The sequence below is a fragment of the Equus quagga genome, chromosome 1 (genome assembly GCF_021613505.1).
Source record: "Equus quagga isolate Etosha38 chromosome 1, UCLA_HA_Equagga_1.0, whole genome shotgun sequence".
NCBI classification, from domain to species: domain Eukaryota; kingdom Metazoa; phylum Chordata; class Mammalia; order Perissodactyla; family Equidae; genus Equus; species Equus quagga.
The window spans coordinates 76,871,002-76,890,476 of NC_060267.1; the positions used below are offsets into that span (position 1 = coordinate 76,871,002).

A 19,475-nucleotide genomic window follows, 5' to 3' on the forward strand; every position below is an offset into this window, starting at 1 on the left:
TGACGGGCGGGGCGCGGCCCCCCTGGAGGCGTGGCCTCGGGAGGATCCACCAATCGTAGAGAGACGGCTGCCTGGGGCCCGCCCCCAAGGACTGGGCTGTGGCTCCGGGACTGGAAATCGCCCAGATCCGGGAGGGTGCGTGCCCCGCCCGGGACCCGCCCGGCTGCAGACGGGACACCGAGGCCCGGAGCGAGCGAAGACCTTGTGCAAGGTCGCACGGAGCCGCAGCGAGCCACGAATCACAAACTTTCGTGGCTGAAACGGACCGCTTCGAGACGGTAGTAATAATCAACTTTTCTTGCACACTTATGCGAGCTCTTCGCTATGCTCAGTCCTCTCCTAGGGGGCGGGTGGGTATTGTCATTTCCCCCACCCCAGGTGTATTTTAGTCCAAACCACCATTAGACATGCGGGGAAACCCAGGCCCAGAGACACGAGAACTGGCCCAACGTGCCTCCGTGAAGGCAGGACAGAAATCACCCATTGTCCCCGGAAAGCGCACCTTCCAGGTGGCGGTGTCAGCTGTCACACTGGCCTAGGCTCTCGTCCCAGTTCTCCCACTGGCGGCCACTGAACGTCAAACTCCTGACTCCTGCCTCACAGGGTAGCTGATGGGAATAATTAAAAACAGAGACCCAGGCCTATCAAAAATCAATCAATGGCGCTAATCTAGAGAGCTCCTCCACCAATCCTCTTTCACAGCGAGGGTATGGTAATAGGCCCCCGGGACAGGAGTGACTTGCCTGAGGTCCCACGTGCAACTGTGCTGCAGCCCTGTTCTCTTTCCTCTTAGAAAAGCTCTTCTCAGTTCCCCAGGTTGTCCGTGACCATGTACACACATATCTCATGGAAACCATCCTAGCAGCTTCTGTTCACTAAAGGCCTACTGTGTGCCGGGGCCAAACATTTTAGCTAATCCTGACAACGATTTTCAAGTTAGGTAAGCATTATGCTCCCCATTTAAAGATGAGGAAATCGAGGCTCAGAGTGGTTAAATGACTTTCCCAAGATCACACAGCCAGGAAGTAGTGGAGGTGGAATTGATCCCAGGTGTCACACTCTGTGGTGGGGACTCTTTGAGCTGTGCCTTCTCTGTCCTTGTGCTCCCCACATCGGGCTACTCTGGGCAAGCAGAGAGGGCTTCAGGTGACTTGAAGGCCAACTGGGCCCCTGCTTGGGCAGACCCCGGCTCAAGGCAAAAACTCACTCTCCCCTCGCCTCGTCCTTCATCTAGCAGCTGACCCTGGGACTCTAGCCTTACCTCTCCCCCAAGTTCTGGCAACATGAGTAAAGATGTCAGGGCCACAGGTTCTCGTGGCCAGGTGGACCTCGGGTACGCCTCCCTCCCCCAATATTCAAAGCTGCCTTAGCCCATAGCATCGGGTCCTTTCACAAGACAACAGGACACGTGCTTGTCCCTGGCTGCATGTTGTGGACCTCAGGCAGCCGTGGGTCCAAATTCGTCCTCTACCACTCGCTAACGATGCAACTTTGGCCAAGCCACTTGACCTTTCTAAGCCCCCTTGCAAAGGAATTTTTTTAGGTCTAAAATCCCACTGGGAGGGGGGCCCTCGCACCCAATGGGCCCCGGCCCTGGAGGCGGCCCCAGGAATTTCAGAGGCAACAGTTTCAGAAACTCTTACTTTTTTCAGAGTACAAACCTGGGACCGTGGGCAGCAGCTGTGGGGGGCTCTCTGTCCCCTGGGGTTGGACCGGGTGGGGAAACAGCCGGTTCAAGGCACAGGCCATCCCGACCTACCCAGAGTTCACAGAGCAGGGCAGTCACTGGCCTGAAATTCACAGTGAGCCAGTGATAGATGAAAACCTCTCGGTTCAGAACCGAGGCACAAGGACTCGGGCCTGGAAAAGGGGTGGCATTTCTTTGTTCACCCTCGTCCCGAATGCCGTCATCCCCTGGGGCTGACTCTGAGCTGGTGCGTGGCCCACACACAGCATCCCAACCTCCATCAGGGGCAGCTTCCCCGTGGTATTCGCTTCTCGTGGCTGCTGTCACAAATTGCCGCCAGTTCACAGCTTAAAACAACGCTAATTCGTTCTCTTACAAAAAGAGGTCAGAGGTCCAAAGTCAGGGACAACAGACTAAAATCAAGGTGCCAGCAGGCTAGGTTCCCGCTGCGGGCTCTGAAGGAGCATCCATTTCCTAGCCGTTTCCAGCTTTTTTAGTGGCTGGCTGTATTCCTGGGCTTGTGGTCCCTTCCTCCGTCTTCAGACTCGGCTCCCAGCATCACGGCACCTTCTCCTCTTCTGTGTCAGATCTCCCTCTGGCCCCCTCTTCCCAGGGCCCTTATGATTGCATGGGGCCCACTCAGACAATGCAGGATAAGCTCCCCGCCTAACTGCCTTAATCATTTCTGTGAAGTCCCTTTGCCGTATAAGGTAACATTCACACCTTCCAGGAATCTGGCTATCTTTGGGGGCCATTACTCAGCCTACCACACCCATTTTCCAGATGGGGAACTGGGCTCAGGATGAAATCACCTGCCTATGACCACACAGGATTTGGGGTCTGATGCTGGGAGAGCTGGGGCTCCTGTGGCCAGGTCACGGTTAGTCCCTGCAGGGCTATTAGGACTGGGAAGGGGCATATGGAGTCCCCTGGGAGGGGTGGAGCCCTCAGGGATACCGGCTGCTTTGGAGGTCAAGTGGAATCCAGGGCTCCGGCCTCAGGTGGTCTCCTTGGGCTGGGGAGGGGACAGGGGCAGCTGAGAGCAAGATCTGGGGCAAGGCTGTGGAATCAACTGCCCCCAGCCCACTTCTGGCAGACCCCTGGGCACAGGGCTGGACAGAGCAGGACTTCTCAAACTCTCTTGCCCCACAGAAACCCTGGGGATGGAGGAAACGGGCCCCGGGCTGGTGCTGGGGCTGTGTGGCAGAGCCCTGCTTGCCCTTCTCCCTGCTTGCCCCTCTCCCTCCTTGCCCCTTTCTCTGTGTTTTTGCTTCTACCACCCACCGCCCTGGCTCCTGGAACAGCTCGGCCTGCACGGGTAGAGGGTGGGAAGTGAGTGGCATTTACTGCCTCTCCGCCGTCCCCCAGGCCTCATCCACAGACTGACAGCATGGAAGCCTTGGCCCCTGCACCTGAGTCCCCCCTCTAGGCCCAAGTCACACTCCCGCGTCCCCCGTGGGATGGGGCTGCAGCTGCCCTGCCCTCCCAGGATTTTGCCTGAAGTCCCACCCTGCCTGGCTTCCCTCCTGATCCCCTGCTCCTTTCCTGGCCTCCCCGCTGCCCGTTCCTTAGTGGATCAGTTGCATACAGATCCTCATCTTGATGCTGGCCCTGATACCAGTTCCCCTGCATCAAACCCAGCTCATATGGGGTTAAAACCAAAAGCACCCATCCACTTTCCCTGCCTACTCCTCAGCTTCCTGGCACCAGAATCCAACATCCACCATGGAGGCAGACAACCAAGGATATCCACCCACAGATTCCCTTATCTTGCCATCCCCCGCTCCTGCAAGCAGCCTCACAAGGCCAAACGCAGGCCAGTAGGAAAGCACCAACCAGCAAGGCCACAGGCTCCCCACCCCTACAAGAAGCCGCAATCCTCACAACCTTTAAAACCCTTGCCTCCCATGCTTTGGGGAGACGAGAGGAATTTGAGGGCTCAGTCCCGTCTCCCGGCTGATGTCACCTAAAATAAAACCCTTTCCTTGCCGTAGGCCTGGCGTTCCTGTTTTATTTGGCGCCTCTTGTGTGGCAGGTAAAGAATCTGTGTTTGTGTCCAGTAACAATCTCAGAGTCAGACCCTGGGACCTGCCCTAAGATGGGCCACCTGTCCGTGTTGAAACATCCTCGCACACGATGCATTCGGCCCCATAACACGCCTGTGCATCTTAATCTACAGGTATTCTCTGTCCACCGCCTTCAAGTAAGGTGCTCCAAGATGCTCAGGTGCCCCGCCACCCGCTGTGGGTCCAGATTGAGCCGTGCATGGGGGCAAGGGGAAAGCGTGGCGGTGTGGGGCTCTGTGCCTCCTCCCTGTCCTACCCACTCCCTCTCCACGTGGAGCGATCAAAACCCCAGCCACACAGGCAGGCCACACAGCACGTTGGACCCTAAACTTGTTTGGATCTCTTTATTGAAAAATTAAAGTCATAAGCTCTGTATATAAATACACTGACGCCGCCGGTCACCTGCAAGGCCTCTGGGGTAGGCTGGGGGTGCAGTGGGAAGCTGGGGTCCCCAGGGGGGTGGAGAGGGAAATAAATAATAAATACCACGGGGGATGAGGAGCTGGGAGGAGTAGGGGTGTGAACGGGGGGTGCTCGGTGCTTATTTGTGGCACTAACGGTCCTGCAAGATGCCCCCCGCTGGGGGCTGTGTGCACGAATTCTCGCGTGACTCCCTCCAGACAAAGGCTCCAGCATCTGGGATGGACCGGGTCCTGGCTGGCCGGGGGGCAGCAGCCCCACATCCAACCCGGAGTAACAGGCCCTGGCACGCCTCCGGTGGACGTGTCAGGACACAGGTGCCCCACCTGTCCCCACCCTTCTCCCCGTCTGGAACCCCACGCTTGTATGGAGCACCTGCTGTGTACCGGGCACGGCCCCAGTGCCCGACCTGACCTCATCTGCCTGCCCCGCTCTCGTCTCCCGGTTCTCCTGGTCCAGCGGGCCCAGAAGGAGTTGGGGGGATGTCTTCCTGCCACCCTGGCCATGCAGCCCCGGGCCCTCATGGAGCTTGATGTGCCGGGAGGAGGGACCGGGGCCAGGGGCCGGGCTGCCGTGGGAGCCCGCGGGCCTCGGGCCCTAGAGCATCACATTGAACTCGGTGACCAGAAAGTCGATGTAGTCACGGTCCTTGGTCTTGAAGGCCTCCGCAATGAGGCGCGCGGCCTCCCGGTGCTCCTTGCCCCGAAGCGTCACCCCATTCACTTCCAGGATCACGTGGCCCACCTTCAGCTGCCCACAGTTGTGGGCCGAGCCACCTCGCTGCAGGGGCGAGAGACAGGGAAGGGGGCACAGGGGGCGCCTGAGGGCTAGGCTGGCCTGGCTCTGCCTCCCCCGGGGTCAGGCCCAACGGGGCCACCGAGACAGCTACAGTCCGGGTGTCCACTGCCCTGACTGGGGAAACTGAGGCTCAGTGAGAGCAGAGGTAGGATGAGCCTGGGTCTGCCCTGGGTCACCTCTGGGGGTGGCAAAAGCCTGGGGACGCTGAGAGAGGGGCCTCCCAGGGTAAGGGGAGGTGGCCAGGTGGGCCCTGAGGATGTACCTGAATGGTGACGATCCTCGGCAGGGGCTGGCGGGTGTTGGCGCCACCCTCGATGGCGATGCCCAGGGTGGCGGCGCTTTTCTTCACACGGACCAGGGTGGACGTCGGCTCCAGGAGTCCAGGCTGCACGTGTGAGGAAGGAGACCAGTGACCGAGGCCTTCTTGGTGGACAGGCCAGGCCAGGCCCTCCGGGTCGAGAGAGCTCAGCATCCGCCAGGGCTGGGACCCTCGGGGATGCCAGAGTGTAGCTCAGCACTTAGTATTCTCAGCAATGTGAATGCTACAGAAGGCCCTGAGGCTCGGGACGTGGAGCGCTGGCCCAAGGCTGCCTGGCAGTGGCGCTGGAACTTGAATCCAGGCCTGACCCTCAGCCACCAGGCACGTCAGAGCTAAGCTTCAAGATCCTGGAGACCGACCTTCAGCGCCTGGCTTGTCAGCATCAAGCCCGGCTTGTCAGCATCAGGGGTCAGGGAGGACTTACCCTGGGCCTCCAGACTCCTAACCTAGCATCTCATCCGGGTACGCTCATCCCTCCAGGGATGGGGCTCCCACCCTCCCCTGTGCCCCTTGTCAGGCTGCCCCTGCTGGGGACCTCCTGTTCTTCACCCGGGGCCCTCCTCCACACTCACCGGTTTGGTGGCCCCCTCTGTGGTCCTCTCGCTCCCAGGTGGCTCCTTGCCACTCCTGCTCTTGGTGGATGCCATCTGCCTGCCTCGGCCTGGGCCGCTGGCCTCTGCCTCGCCGGCATCCACACCACTGTCCTCGCTAAGGGTCTGCCCACTGTCCGAGAGCTGGGAGAGCGTGGAGGCTGCTGGGAGCGGGGAACAGGGACGAGGGCAGTGGTTACATGGCTGGGGGCAGGGAGGGCTTCCTGGAGGAGGTGATGGAGCTGCAGGCGGGAAGGCTGGGGGGACTCCCCAGGGCAGAGACGGGGGGGTAGAGGGCAGGGGACTCCCCATAACCATTCCACCTATGGAGATCTGCTCTTCTAACTGGGCCTGGCCCCAAGGCCGCCACTTCCAGGCTGTCTGCCTTGACTGCACCTGGTGTAATGATTAAAACAGAGGCCAGGAAGCAAACCCAACCCACAGAGATGGGCTGCTTGTTTTTAAACTCAATATTCTCGATTTTTAATGATGAGCCAACCTGTTCAAATTAGGAGATTTCACATAAAACTTAAATGTCAAGCTTCTTGAGGAAAAAAAAATGGAAGGTCTGCCACGCCCAGTCTGTACCCCTTCGAGACCCCAACTGGGGGCTCAGGGCCTCTGGTTCACCCGGCAAACCTGAGCTGCTTTGCTGTGGGTTAGGGCTCGGCCCCAGAGTTTGAGACACTCTAGAGTCTGGCAAGTGGGATTTGAATCCCCGCTGACCAGCTGTGCAATCCTAGGCGAGTTACACAGTGTCTCTGAGCCTCTGTGTTCTTGTTCTAACACAGGAGCAGTGATGCCTACCACCGGGGTTATCAAAAAGACTAAAAGACACAACGTACAGCACGAAGCAGTCAAGAGAACAGACTTGTGCTAGACGGCCTGGCTCCAGTTACTTTCTCTGCCTCAGTTTCTTCCTCTGTAAGATGGGGATGATAACAGCACCAGCCTCCCGGGTGCTGCTGGGAGCACCAGACGGGCTAGTCCACAGGCAAGGCAGACGGAGGGCAGGCCACTGGGTGGCTTTTAGTGTCCTGTGCCGGCCCAGTGCCAGGCCGAGGGGCAGGAGCGATGCCTCTGCCACGGCTCGGGTTTCTCGCCCACATCCTGCCTGCTCTCCCCTCAGCTGCCTTCCCTCGCTCCCGAGCAGGCAGCCTGCCTTCTGCATCCTAGTCTGTCCACCGCTCGACACCCAGCGGGCGCTCAGGAAACGTCCTCTGGCCTGGCCGGCCACCTTCCCTGGCCGTGGCGGCCCATGCCCCCCTGCAGCCACAAGATGGCAGCAGAACCCAAGAAAATGTCCCTGTCTGGCTAACAGGAGGGAGATGGGAGCCTGCGGAGGGAGGGGCGGAAACCCAGCTGGACCCTTCCCTGGCCCCCCGCAGCCGGATGACCTCTGGCAACTCAGGGGCCGCAGCCTCCACTGGCCTCCTGGGCATCTGGAAGGTCCAGCCTGCACTCTGACCCTGACGCCCCGAGACCCCAGGGGTCCAGAGACGGCAACGTCAGCCCCCACCTTGCCCCCGCACCCGCTCCGTGCCAGGCCCGGGGGACACAGATCACAGAAGCCACCGCTGCCCCCAGCGAGCTCAGACTTAGTGGGGAGACGGGTAGGTGAAAGCAGGGGGCCCAGGTCTGGGGGCGCTGGAGGAGGAGCCCGACTCGCAGAGGGACCCGGCGGGCCATTCTGTCATCTCCGTTTCCCGATGGGAAAGCACAGCAGCTTGTCACGGTCACACAGCTGGGAGACGGCAGAATCAGACTTACACTCGCATCTCCGACCCCAAAACCCCTCAATCCGGGCGGGTGCAAGACGCTGTCCCCAGGCCACCGACCCTGGGCAGGGCAGGCCGGGGCTGGAAGGCCCTCACTGGGGGAGCAGCTGGTCCCACCTTCACCGTGTCGACAGGCAGATCAACCCTGAGGGGACGTGGAGCCCCCCAGATCGCATGCGGCACCCCGAGCCAGCCCGGGCCTGCGGGCACTCACCGCGCGTCTGGGGCAGCGCCCTGACTTCGTTCACGTCGGGCTCGCTGTCCGGCCGGTGCACCTCCACCAGGACAAAGTGCTGGTTGGTGCCCGTCGGGTCGGGCCGGCCGGAGGGTGAGGTTGGCGGAAGGCAGGCCCCCGCCAGCACGGCCTCTGTGGGGGCGCCTTTCAGGTGTGGGGGGGACTGGACTCTCGGGAAGGGGCCGATGGGGTGCTGGTTGACCAGGGCCAGGTGGGCGTCCAGTGGCCCCCTGGAGCCGGGCTTGGCAGGGGACACGGAGGCGTAGATGGGGGAGGAGGGCGAGTCCTGTGCTGGGGAGGCCTCTGAGGCCAGCGCGGTGCCCGCTGGCGGGCTGTGGGTCCGCGGAGCTGAGAAGACGATGCCCGAGTGGGAGGACGCAGAGGAAAGCGGCTGCAGGTCCTCTCTCCCCGGTGTCCTCGGCTGGGCCGGCGGGCGGTGGTCGTGGCCTCGGCCCAGAGGGGGCGGGGGAGGCGGCGGCCTGCAGCCAGGCAGCCCCTCGGAGGTGGACCGGACATCATCCTGCCAAAAGACCCAACAGGAGTAGAAGGAGTCGGAGCCCATGGCGGCTGGAAGAGGCGAGGCGGGCAAGTGGGCCCGGCCCGGCTGGAATTCTGTCCCCGCTCTCCTCTCCTCGGCTCTGGGCCACGCTGCTCTGAATAATGCAACACCCGAGTGGAAAACTTCTCCCGGTGTCTCGGCAGCTGATAAGCACCGGCGTCTCGGGGGATGGCATCGTCTCCTTAGGGAATTGAAGTTCCCGGCATCGGCCAGGGCTCGTCACAGGGGACTAAACTTAATCAGACGCAGGATGCAAAGGATGGAAAAACCAAAAAGGCACTTCTTTGGCTTTTCTTTTTCTTTTCTTTTTAGGGGATTATCGTGGCTACTAGAGACAGGCGGTGTGATGACAGGACTGGAGGGGGAGAGAATGGATAGAAGATGGACGGACACATGGGCTGGGGTGCTGTGTGGCCCTGGGCAAGGCGCTGTACCTCTCTGAGTGGGCCTCTGGGCAATGGGCGAAAACGTGCCTGCCCAGCAGGGTTGTGCGGATGTGAGGGGCCAAGTATATAACGTGCTAGCAAGATGCCTGCGACCCAGCAGGCGCTTGGTGAGCGGCAGCTATGGACCCATCCTTACTATTTCCTCTCTGCCCGTGCCAACACCCAACACTTGCACAGCTCGGATGGCTGCGTGGGCACTGCCCCAAATGCCTTCCTTCAATTAACTAATTTACTCCCTTGCCACAAACGTTTGGGGTAGGGACACCATCATTATCCACATTTTACAGATGGGAAAATCAAGGCACAGAGAGGTTAAGAAACTTGCCCAAAGCCACACAGTCTGCAGCAGAGGTGGGATTTGAACCTAGGCCATCTAGCTCCAGAGCCCAGGCCACTGAAGAGTTATTTGGGTCAGAATCACAGAGGAACACTGCCCAGGCTGCTGAGGTGTGTGAGCCGCCCGGGTGTGAAGAGGTCACGTTTAACTTCGATCTCCAGCGCGGACGTGCGGCCCCTCGGGGGGAGTTCTCTGCACACCCTCCTTGCTGCGGTACTTGCTACCAGAACGTTCAGACAGCAAATCAAAAGTCACAGCAACGCAGCCAAGAGCCCAGCAGCCCGCAGATCTGCCTAAGATCCCATGAACCAGCGGAGAGCCACCCCGGGCCCTGCTGGAGATGGCCGAGGGACACACGTGGGCGCAGGCGGAGGGCCTCTGTCCCAGGGGCCAGCCCCCAGGGCCGGGGGGGCCAAACACAGTGAAATCCCAGAGAGGGTCTTACCAGGGAGACGTCCGGGAGGGCGTTCCTATGGCCCTGGACGGCCTCGCCAGTTTCCTCCAGGTCCAGAGTGTTCTAGAAACGGGGAAGAAAGCCACGTGAGCAGGTACAAACCGAGAGGGAAAAGCCAGTTTGCTCTCTAGGACACCAAAATCCACGGCCCCCGGGACACCTTCGCGAGGCCTGTTTCTCCCGACGCGCCCACTCCATCGGAACAGACGCTGCTCGCTAAAGTTAATGTCAACCTTCCTGCCCGGCGTTTGGAAATCGACTTTTCTTTGAGACCTTCCAGGCGTCCGCTGAGCGACCTGGAGATGCTGGGGTGGCTCCGGCCGTGTCCGGGGATTCCTGAAGCTCGGCCGGAACCCCGAGTGGGACACGCTCACGGCCTCCAGGACCCAGGGGTCCTCCCTCTGCCGCTCAGACAGGAGCCCAGGGAGTGTGGAGATGGCGAGATGCCCACGAGAGGATGGGAAAGTGCCTCCTCCTTTTAATGTCAATGGTTTGAATGGGGGAGGGGGTGGTTAGGGTTTAAATGGACCCTATTTTGCAAAAACCCCCATTTCTTCCCTTCTGCCCTAAGGCACCAGGAGCAGCCCAGTGCTCCCTCAAGGGATGCTGACCTGCCCTAAGGCTACCTCCAGGCCGTCCCCCAGAGGCTGAGCAGCGCTCCTCTCTACCCGGGCTCTTGGGGCCTCAGGGCAGCCATTTCTCTCCACCCCACAAAGCCCAGGATGGCAATGAACCCCTGTGACCAACACCTGCTTAAGTTCAGGTGTGGCGATGCTCCTGGGGACACAGGGGAGGTGAACCGCCACCCCCACCTATAGTAGCTTAGAGACAGCGGGGTCCACACACACAAGCAAGGAGGCGGCTGTGCACGGGGTAAGGAAACACAGGCCTAGAATGCAGCCGGGGAGCAGTGATGAAGGAGGGCTTCCCGGAGGAGGGGGGCACAGCTTCAAGCTGAGTCTTGTGGGTGAACAATGGGCGTTTCAGAGGGGCAGGCGTGCTCAAAGCAGGAAGGACAGAGGATTGGCTGGCTGAGAATCTTCCAGCGTGGAGCTGCTCAGCTCTGAGCCTGAGGGCAGTGGGTTGCCATGGAGACGTGGTCAGCCTGCCTTCCATGAAGATGCTCCGGCTCACTCCCTCTGCAGCCACACCAGGACAACATGGGCACGTCAGGGCCTCCACACTGGCTGTTCCCTGTCTGGAACAGTCTTCCCCTGGGCTAGCCACCAGGCACGGTCGCTTCGCTCACCTCTTTCAAGACCTTACTCAAATATCACCTCCTCCAAGAGGTCCACCCTGATAGCCCAACCCCAAATCACCACCCCCTCCCCCACCCTGCTTTATTTTTCTCCTTTGCCCTGATCACTATGCTTCACCCAGAGGCCAGGATGTAATCCTTGAAATATAAGTCGCATAACGTCTCTCTCCAGCTCATAACCCTCCAAGGCCTTTCCACTCTACTTGGAGGAAATTCCAGACTCTGCCCTCATCCGCGCCCTTTCCTGCCACTCCTCTGACAGGATGAGACTGTTCCTGCCCCAGGGCCTTTGCACTCACTGCTCTCTCTGCGCACACAGGATTCCTGGCACACCCCCCCACTTCACATGGTTCTGACTCCAGCAAGGCCTTTCCGGCCCAGCCCTACAACAGCACCCCTCCCTGCCCCCACCCCCCTCTGTCTAAGCCCTGACGCTGCTTCATTTTTCAGTCCAAGGTTGATCACCAGCTGATGTTACTATTGATTGGTTTGTTGTCTGTCTCTCCCTCTGGGATACAAACTCACAGGCAAAACCTGTGACTAAAGGGTCCCCACCTTACCCTCAGTGTACAGGCGAGTGGCTGCTGGATAAATATTTACTAAGCAAACTAATGAATCGGGGACGAATCGATGGGCGGAGGAATTAATCGAGCCCTCCGGCCATCACGGGGAGGAGGCCCGAGCAGGGAGAGAATGGAGGAAGACGGCTCCCACGGGTCATCCTGGAGCCGAAATGGGGGTCTGAGGGAGGACGAAGGCGCGGGTGGGGATGGAAGGACCCCCAACTCCACATCCCGAGGGCAGAGGCCACCAGCCCCTCCACACTGACCCCATCCAGAATGATCCTCCTGCAGCCTCGAGCATTCTGGCCAGCAAAGGGCACGTGATCCTGAAGGCCAGTCACGGGGACCCACCAACCCATGAGATGCTCGGCCCTCCGGCTCTGCGCCTGTCACACGCAGGCTCCTCCTCTGGTCCCGTGACGCCTCTGCGGCAACGTCAGGCCGCAACAGCTGCCCCATTTTACCAGCAAAGCTGAGGCTGACATGCAGACCGCAGCCTCCTGCCCGCTGCCCGCCTCCTGCCTCCCAGGAAGATACTGCGGATGGCCTCCGGGAGGCAAGGACAGCGGGGGGTCCCGGGGCGGGGTGATGGGGTTGCTCTCGCATCCACTGATTCATGGCGCCAGTTCAGGCTTCTCTGAACTCACACCCAGCTCTACCACTTACAGCTCAGGGACAGTGGGCAGAACCCGGAACCCTCTGTGCTTCCATTTCCTCTTCTGTAAAATGGGGTGACAGCAGTCCCTCCCTCACGCGCTTCATGTATTAACACCTAAAAAGTGCTCGGAACAGAGCCTGGCACGACGGATGAGGGGAGGTGACTGCCACACACATTGGAAGCCTGGGACTTTGCGAACACCCCCAGCAACCAAACAGCCAGCAAAACATGCACTGGCCGGTGTGGACACTTCAGCCGAAAGAAAGGGCACAGCTCCCATACGACCCGTCCTCCAAGACCACAATGAGTCAGTGCTCCCTGCAAACGGGCCAGCGGGGCAGCACGGACCATCCTGAGCAAAGGCGAGGGGCGAGGCAGGGCTGGGGACCTGCAATGGCTTCCAGGACGCGGCAACCACGGCTCTGGCCTCAGTGGGAGGCACTGAGGGGGGGTCGCAGGCCTGGGGAGTGTCTGCAGCGAAGACAACGGGGCTGCCACCACCCTCCAACGGAGCCACTGCCACCGGCCGCAGGAACTCAGCCTGCAGGCACCTGGGGTCCACAGTGGGGCCAGACATGGGATTCTGTCCTGTTCTAGAACGTCAGGAGCTTTGAGCATTCCCTTAGTCGCTCAACAAGCATTTATCAGGCAGCCTTGACTGATGAGGCAAGCTCATGGGGACGCAGAGATGAGCAGGTCACCATGTCCCCAACACCCAGCAGAGGGCCACGCACACAGTAGCTGCCTGCAAACTCTTGTTCAGGATCGTTGATGGGGCCAGCAGTTGTCGCAGGGCCGTAGGGAGGCGAAAGGAAGGATCTAGAACCCGACAATATGAGCACGACCTTCTAGGAAGAAGGATGTCGGAGAATTACAGCCCGCGGAGGACCTACCGTGCGCCAACCACCCCCCCCCCCCCCCGGGCGTTGTACTTACACGATCTCCTTTGATTCTCCCAACAACCCTGGGAGGCAGGCACTACGATTCTCCCTGGCTCCCATCTTTTACATTTAAGCTCAGAGACGGAAGGGAGCTGTCCAAGGCCACACAGCTATCCTACAGCAGATCGGGTTTCTCTCCAGCCCGGTGACCCCAAAGCCCATGCAGTCTTACCCCAACCCCAGAATTAGACACAGCCCTGATACTGTAGGGCCCAGAGGGCCCTGGGAGTGACACTCTCTGAAACAAGAGAGAGCAGAGCCATCGCTGGCCCTTGGCCGCAGCCATTCTCTATTAGTGGCTCCTGGAGCCGGGAGTGGAGGCAGAGATGGGAGGAGGGGAGGGGAGGGGAGGGTGGAGCGGGACAGACACCCAGCCCTGCGAGGGAGGCCTGAAGTGGAGCAAATGGCAGGCGGGTCGGAGCCCAGCGCCACCAGACTCCATCTGCTGAATCCAGACGCTCGGAGATGAGTCCCCGAGCCGTGCTCCTTCTGCCTCTGAAATAGCGGCAGACAGCAGGCTAAGAACCTGGGGCATGTGTCAGCACAAACGCCCGCCGAACAGGCTTCCAGAAGAGGATCAAGGTCAGAGCTCGCGCGGGAGCCTCCCCAACACGCAAGCTAGCTGCTTGGGGCTCCCTCCTCCTGCACCCACAGGGGAGGCCAGGGCCCAGATCCAGCGGTTCAGTGATTCCTGCCAGGTGGGACCCTTCATCCCTCCTACAGCTGAGGTCACTGAGGCTCAGAGACGGAAGGCCACCTGCCCGAGGTCACACAGCAAGGACGGGCCAGGAAGCTGAATCCTATCCAAGGTCTGACTCTTATCCAGACTGCCCACCCCGAGAGCCAGGACCTGCTCCCCCACCTCTCTCCTCCTCCGATCTGTGGTGCTTCACAAAACCCCAGCCTTTCCAGAAAAGAGCTCCCTTCTGTCTGAGTCGGCCCAATCAGGGCCCGGGTATCCCAGGGGTCTGGTCTGAGGGAACGGTGGGGCTGCAACGAAATGATGAGGGGCAATGGCCTGTGCCGACCTCTGCCAGCTGGACTCGTGATCCTGGCGACAGAGGCCGCTATGGCCCAGGTGCCACCTCAGCCAAATGAGGAGCCCCCCTCCCCCCGCAGCCCAGCACCTGGTTCTCTGCCTCCCTGGTCCCCTCATTACCACGGGAGAGCTCTTACGTAAAGGGCTATTTTCGGCTCTTTGTTCTTCTTGCTTCTTTACTCTGATGTCAGGACAATAAGCTGCCCAACCCCCCTCCCCACCTCTCCCCCACCCACTGGGCCAAAATGCACCAGAGGCCTGAGGCCAGGGCGTGAGGGGCCTCCCCCGTCTGTATTTGGGGAAACTGAGGCACAGAGTCACAAAGCCTTCTGGATGGTCACCAGTGGGGGCTGAGATTTCTGCCGCAGGGGCTGCTGAGAGAAGGCAAGAGGGGGACACACAGAGAGAGAAGGAGAGAACCTGCGAGGGAGGAGGGAGAAAAGAGGGAAGGGACAGGATTTGGGGAAAAGACAGAGGAGGGGAGAGGGAGGGAGAGAGGAACGAATGACACAGTAAAAACTAGGCAAGGTGGCACGGCAGGTTGGGGAGGGGACCCCGTCACCCCAGGAAGGACGGGGTGGTGGGAACCAGCTAGAGGCAGACAGTCCTGGCGTTCCTGGGGGCCGCGGGGCTGTCCAGAGGGAAGGGGACAGGTCTGGGGCCCAAAAGGATCATGGGGGCAGACCCCGGGGTGATGGCCCTGCTCCCACCTCTCCAGCATGGGGTGGGCGTGGGAGTCTGGAGCCGCAGGGGAGGGTCAGAGGAGTGGACTGGGAGAGAAAGGACCCCAATCAGAGGACGGGAGGCCACACTGGCTGGCTTGGCTGAGACCGCGGGGAACGGCCCCAACGCCAGGCAGGGACCAGGCCTCTTACCAGCGTGTCCACAGGACCACCAAACCACAGAAGCCGAAAAGTCCCGGGGAGCCCCTGCATGATGCCCACCCAGGACGAGGGTCACTGCCTCGTCCCAAGGAAGCCAGGCCACTATTCCTTCTGCCCCTCGCACCCTCCTCCCAACGCTCTTAGAAAAAAGGAAAGCATTCAGCTGACAGAGTGTGACCCCAAATCAGCAGGGCTGGAGGAGCCCTCAGGACAGGCGCTGGACCCCAGGGCTCCAGGAGGGAACGCAGGCACCATGAACCCGGCTGGGGGCAACACCGCATCTCTATTTTCCTTTCCTCCAACCAAAATGGAGCATCTCCTTCCATTATGAATGGAGGCAACACAGCCCAGCCGAGCCAGCAGCGCCTGTGACGCTGTCACCCACCGACATCCCAGATCCATCCTGTCACATTCCTTTTGTTGCAGATGCTGCAGAACCCCCTTCATGCTCCTCCCGATCACGGCCGCCATGGACCGCCACCAGACCCCGTTCCTGGGCGTGCTCAGAAAGGAGCACACGCTTTGCAATTGGTTCCGCTATTTTGAAAATGGCATTTCATTATATAATTTGTCTCCTTTCGGATCCTATGTATTTTACTTTTAAACATTTCAAACTGTTATTCTGAGAAGGAGTCCCAGGGCTTTGCCAGCCTGCCAGTGGGGCCCAGGGCACAGAAAAGGGGAAGAATCCCAGTCGTGTGTCAATGCTGAGTCCAACGAGCCCATTTTATAGCTGGGAAAATCAGGGCTGCGGGACGAGCAGGGCTGGCCACGTCCCAACAGGCTCTGTGCCCTGGGGTCTGGGCTCTGCTTGGTGAAAACAGCTTCCCGCAGCCCGAGTCCTCGCCCAGGGAGGCAGAGGCTCCATAAAAGGCGGGCTGAGGACCAGTCCTCGTTTCTGCAGGAGCAGAGCTGCAGCCACCCTAGGGTCGCTTCCTGGGTGGGGGCTATGGAGCTAGTCTACCTGACAAGGTACCTGCGTACCTGGACCAGGTGACCCCCACCCGCCTGCCCCTCAGCTCTCTCCACACACAGGGGAGGCATCTTAAAAGATGCATGGGGCTGGCCTGGTGGCGTAGTGGTTAAATTCATGTGCTCCGCATTGGTGGCCTGGGGTTGGGCAGGTTTGGGTCCCAGGTATGGACCCACACACTGCTCATCAAGCCATGCTGTGGTGGCATTCCACATACAAAATAGAGGAAGATTGGCACAGATGTTAGCTCAGGGCCAATCTTACTCACCAACAACAACAAAAAAAAAGATGCAAACAGGATCATGTCACTTACTTAATGAAGACCCTCAATGGTGTCCCACAGTTTTAGGATTAAACCCAAGTCCCTGGAGCCTCTTGTGTCTCACCCTCACCCCTCTCTCCTTCACGTCCAGCACTCTGGCCCCACTGACTTCCTCCAGCTCCTTGAGTGTCCAAGAGCCTCACAGCACAGGGCCCTTGGATGTGCTGGTCTGGTCCCCTAAGCTACCTGGCCTCGTCCAGAGTGTGACTTGACTCGAGGCTGCCCCCCCACCAGACTTGCTGAGCTTCAGGAGGGCACGCAAGCTGTGCTCTCTTTGGTTCAGGGCCCCCCTTAGAGCCTGGCATGCAGGCGGTGCTCAACGAATGCTTGCCGCACCAACACAGAAGAGGCTGAATGAATGAGCGAGTAAATAGATGGGCTCCTTCCAATTCCCTACTGGGGGAGGACTCGCCCAGCAGAGGCCTGGAAACCATCCAGGCTGGACCAAAGGCAGATGCCGGAGCTGGGAGAAGATCCTAGGATGGTTTGCTCCCTGTTTCTGGGAAGAGCTGCCTTGACAGTCAAGGGTCGCTGCAGCCGAGGTCTGAGACAGGCCTGAGCGTCTCCCCCTCGTTCTGCCTTGATGAGGAGGATGGTGAGGCCACAGGGGATCCGGCCGAGGCAGCGAAGCGCTGCCAGCCACGCCAGGGCCCCTTCCAGCCTTACTGCAGGGGGAGAGGGCAGCGAGGGCTTTAGAGGCAGGGGCCCCATGGCCAGCATCCTTTGGCAGGTCCAGGGAGCCCCTTTCCAGGCACATGAGAAGCCAGGAGGGCAAAATCTCTCAAATCCAGGCGGAAAAGGGCTGGTTAAGGCCGGGGCAAGTCCCGCTGCCAACCCCGCCCTCGGTGGCCTCTGCTCCGTGCATACAAGGCTGGTCTTGGCCTCGACAAGCCCCGCTCCTCTGCGACCCTCTGCTGTGCCCTTTCCAGCCTTTAGAATAATGACAGAATCGGCTCCCATGTACCCCGCTGCTGAGCTCGCTCAATCGCCATGATGACCCACAGCTGGCTGAGCCTACCCCCCCCCCCCCCCCCCCATGTACAGATGCAGAAACTGAGGCTCCAAAACTTAAGTCACCTGCCCCAGGTGGCCCGGCTACTAGTTGGGAGAGCCAGCCCCCATCTGTGGGATTCCGAAGCCTGGGCACCCAAGGCCCTCCGCCTCCAGATGAAAAACTCAAGAAGCAATTCTTGAATTCGGCCGCCTCTCAGCTCTCCTGGCCTACATCTTTATGGGAGGGGAGCAATATTGTTTGGAGGCGGCAAAAAATTCCCAGGGCTGACTCTCTATTGGAAACGGACAAGAGACAAATGGAAAATGAACGCAAGCTGTCGCCCAGGGGAAGGCTGAAATCTGATTTCCTTTGATCGATTGCATCTGGTTTGCGGGAAAACGGCTGCAGCACGAGCCACGTGTAACGTGGAATTGAGACCCGCGTAGCGTGATCCGGGGAATCTGGGCTAGACGGAAAGTGGCTCCATTTGGGGCAGCCGTCTGGGGCATCTGGGTCATGACAGCCAGCCGCCTGCCAGCCTGCCCATCTGAGCGCCAGGGCCAACGACATTTTCCTACGATGTGGGAGGGGAAGGTTCAGAAGGCTGGGACGTTAGACTCAATCCTGAGTGGCTGGGGAGTGTGGTTTCCTTTCAGGTTCTGCTCCACATTTCCCCCACTCTGTTCCAGGCCTCGGGCTGGCACTGGGGACAGAGAGCAGAGAAAGATGTGGTCCCTGCCCACACCCCAGGAGCTCTCCCTGGTTACTGGAGAAGACAAGCCCAGGAAGACATCAAAACAACGTGAGAGGCGTTTTAGTGGGGACATGAAAAGCACGAAGTTCCAGGAGGGCAGGGCTTCTGGCCATGAGAAAGAAGGGTTTTTGGGTTGTTGGCCACGCAGATTTGGGGGGCTGCTTGTCACTCAGCATCATGGCAGCAGAAGCTCACTAATACATGGAATTGTTGCAGACCAGCACCTGGCACTCAGTGCTGAATCACTGAATATTATTTCGTGCCCTCTCTCTGCAGGAATGCTGCAGCCCTTGTTCAAGTGCACAGAGAAGTGGGGGGACACAGAGCTGCCATTCCTTGCCGTGCCTCCCCTGGAATATCTTCCTGACAGAGAGGACGCTCAGAGTCGGAGGAGACATGGGGCTCTGCCTTGGTTGTACAGATGGGCAGACTGAGGCCAAGGGTGGGTGAGGGGCTTTCCTGAGGGCACACTGCACGGTAGGGACAGAGCCCAGGAAGGGTGTGGGGCTCCTGACCCCCAGGGTGGGGCCTGGGGTCCTGCTCTCCCACAGGATGGGCTCCCAGGAGAAGGGTTCTGTCCTGCGGCTCCACATGCAGGCAGCCTGGGGTGTCCAGTCTGAGTGTGTGGAGGGACGGGGCCCCGAGGAGACACCAAGGCCAAGGCTGAGCAGGCAGCCGGAAGAGCTGGCGCCTGCAGAGCCCATCGTCCCATCTCGTGGCAGCTCAGCCTGCACAGCCTCCCCAGGCCCTTCCTGGGAACGAACCTGTTCTTGGTACAAACCCACTCTCATCTATTCTCAACAGTCAGCGGCATCCTGCTAAAACGAAGTCACACCATGTCGGCCCCTGCTCTAACCTGCTGATGGCTCCCATCTCACTCAGGGTCAAAGTCAAAGTCCTCAGGACAGAACCTGCCACTGCCCTTGCCCACATACACTCTGTTCCAGCCTCGTGGTCTCCTGGACTTTGTTCAGACATTCCAGGCATGCTCCCACCTCAGGGCCCTTGCGCTTGCTGTTCCCTCTGTTTGAAACGCTCTTCTCTCAGCTGTGGGCATGGCTCTCTCACCTGTTTCAGATCTTTACTCAGGTGTCACTTCCTGACCACCCCAACCCTTCCCTGCTTTGTTTTTCTCCTTAGCATTTTCACCACTTAACATACTCTGTATTTCCATAATTTATCTCATTTACTGTCTGTCATCCCTGCTCTACCCTAAGTTCTATAATGGAAAGGATTTCTTTATTGTTCACCACTGTATTCCCAGCACCCAGAACTGTATACGGCATATAGCAATCACTCAATATTTGTTAACAGAATCAAAGGAAGAGAAGGAGAGAGGAGAGAGGAGCTAGCTGGATGGATGGATGGATGGATGGATGGATGGATGGATGGATGGATGG

The 19,475-nt window shown here is 59.6% G+C and overlaps 1 protein-coding gene across 5 annotated transcripts in view; it reads right to left on the reverse strand.

Annotated features, from left to right (window-relative positions):
* Positions 1-4,093: 4,093 nt before the first annotated feature.
* The window catches only part of WHRN (whirlin), an 85,439-nt gene continuing 70,057 nt past the window's right edge, over positions 4,094-19,475 (reverse strand). For 3 of the 5 annotated variants that reach the window (XM_046646103.1, XM_046646084.1, XM_046646066.1), the window contains 5 exons: positions 9,681-9,752; positions 7,873-8,413; positions 5,863-6,044; positions 5,234-5,356; positions 4,094-4,953 (listed from right to left, as the gene is read on the reverse strand). In XM_046646103.1, coding sequence (XP_046502059.1) covers positions 4,771-4,953; positions 5,234-5,356; positions 5,863-6,044; positions 7,873-8,413; positions 9,681-9,752 — 1,101 coding nt within the window. In that variant the 3' untranslated portion in view covers positions 4,094-4,770. The remainder of the gene's footprint in view (positions 4,954-5,233; positions 5,357-5,862; positions 6,045-7,872; positions 8,414-9,680; positions 9,753-19,475) is intronic. The other 2 variants (XM_046646094.1, XM_046646075.1) reach the window with 1 other exon arrangement.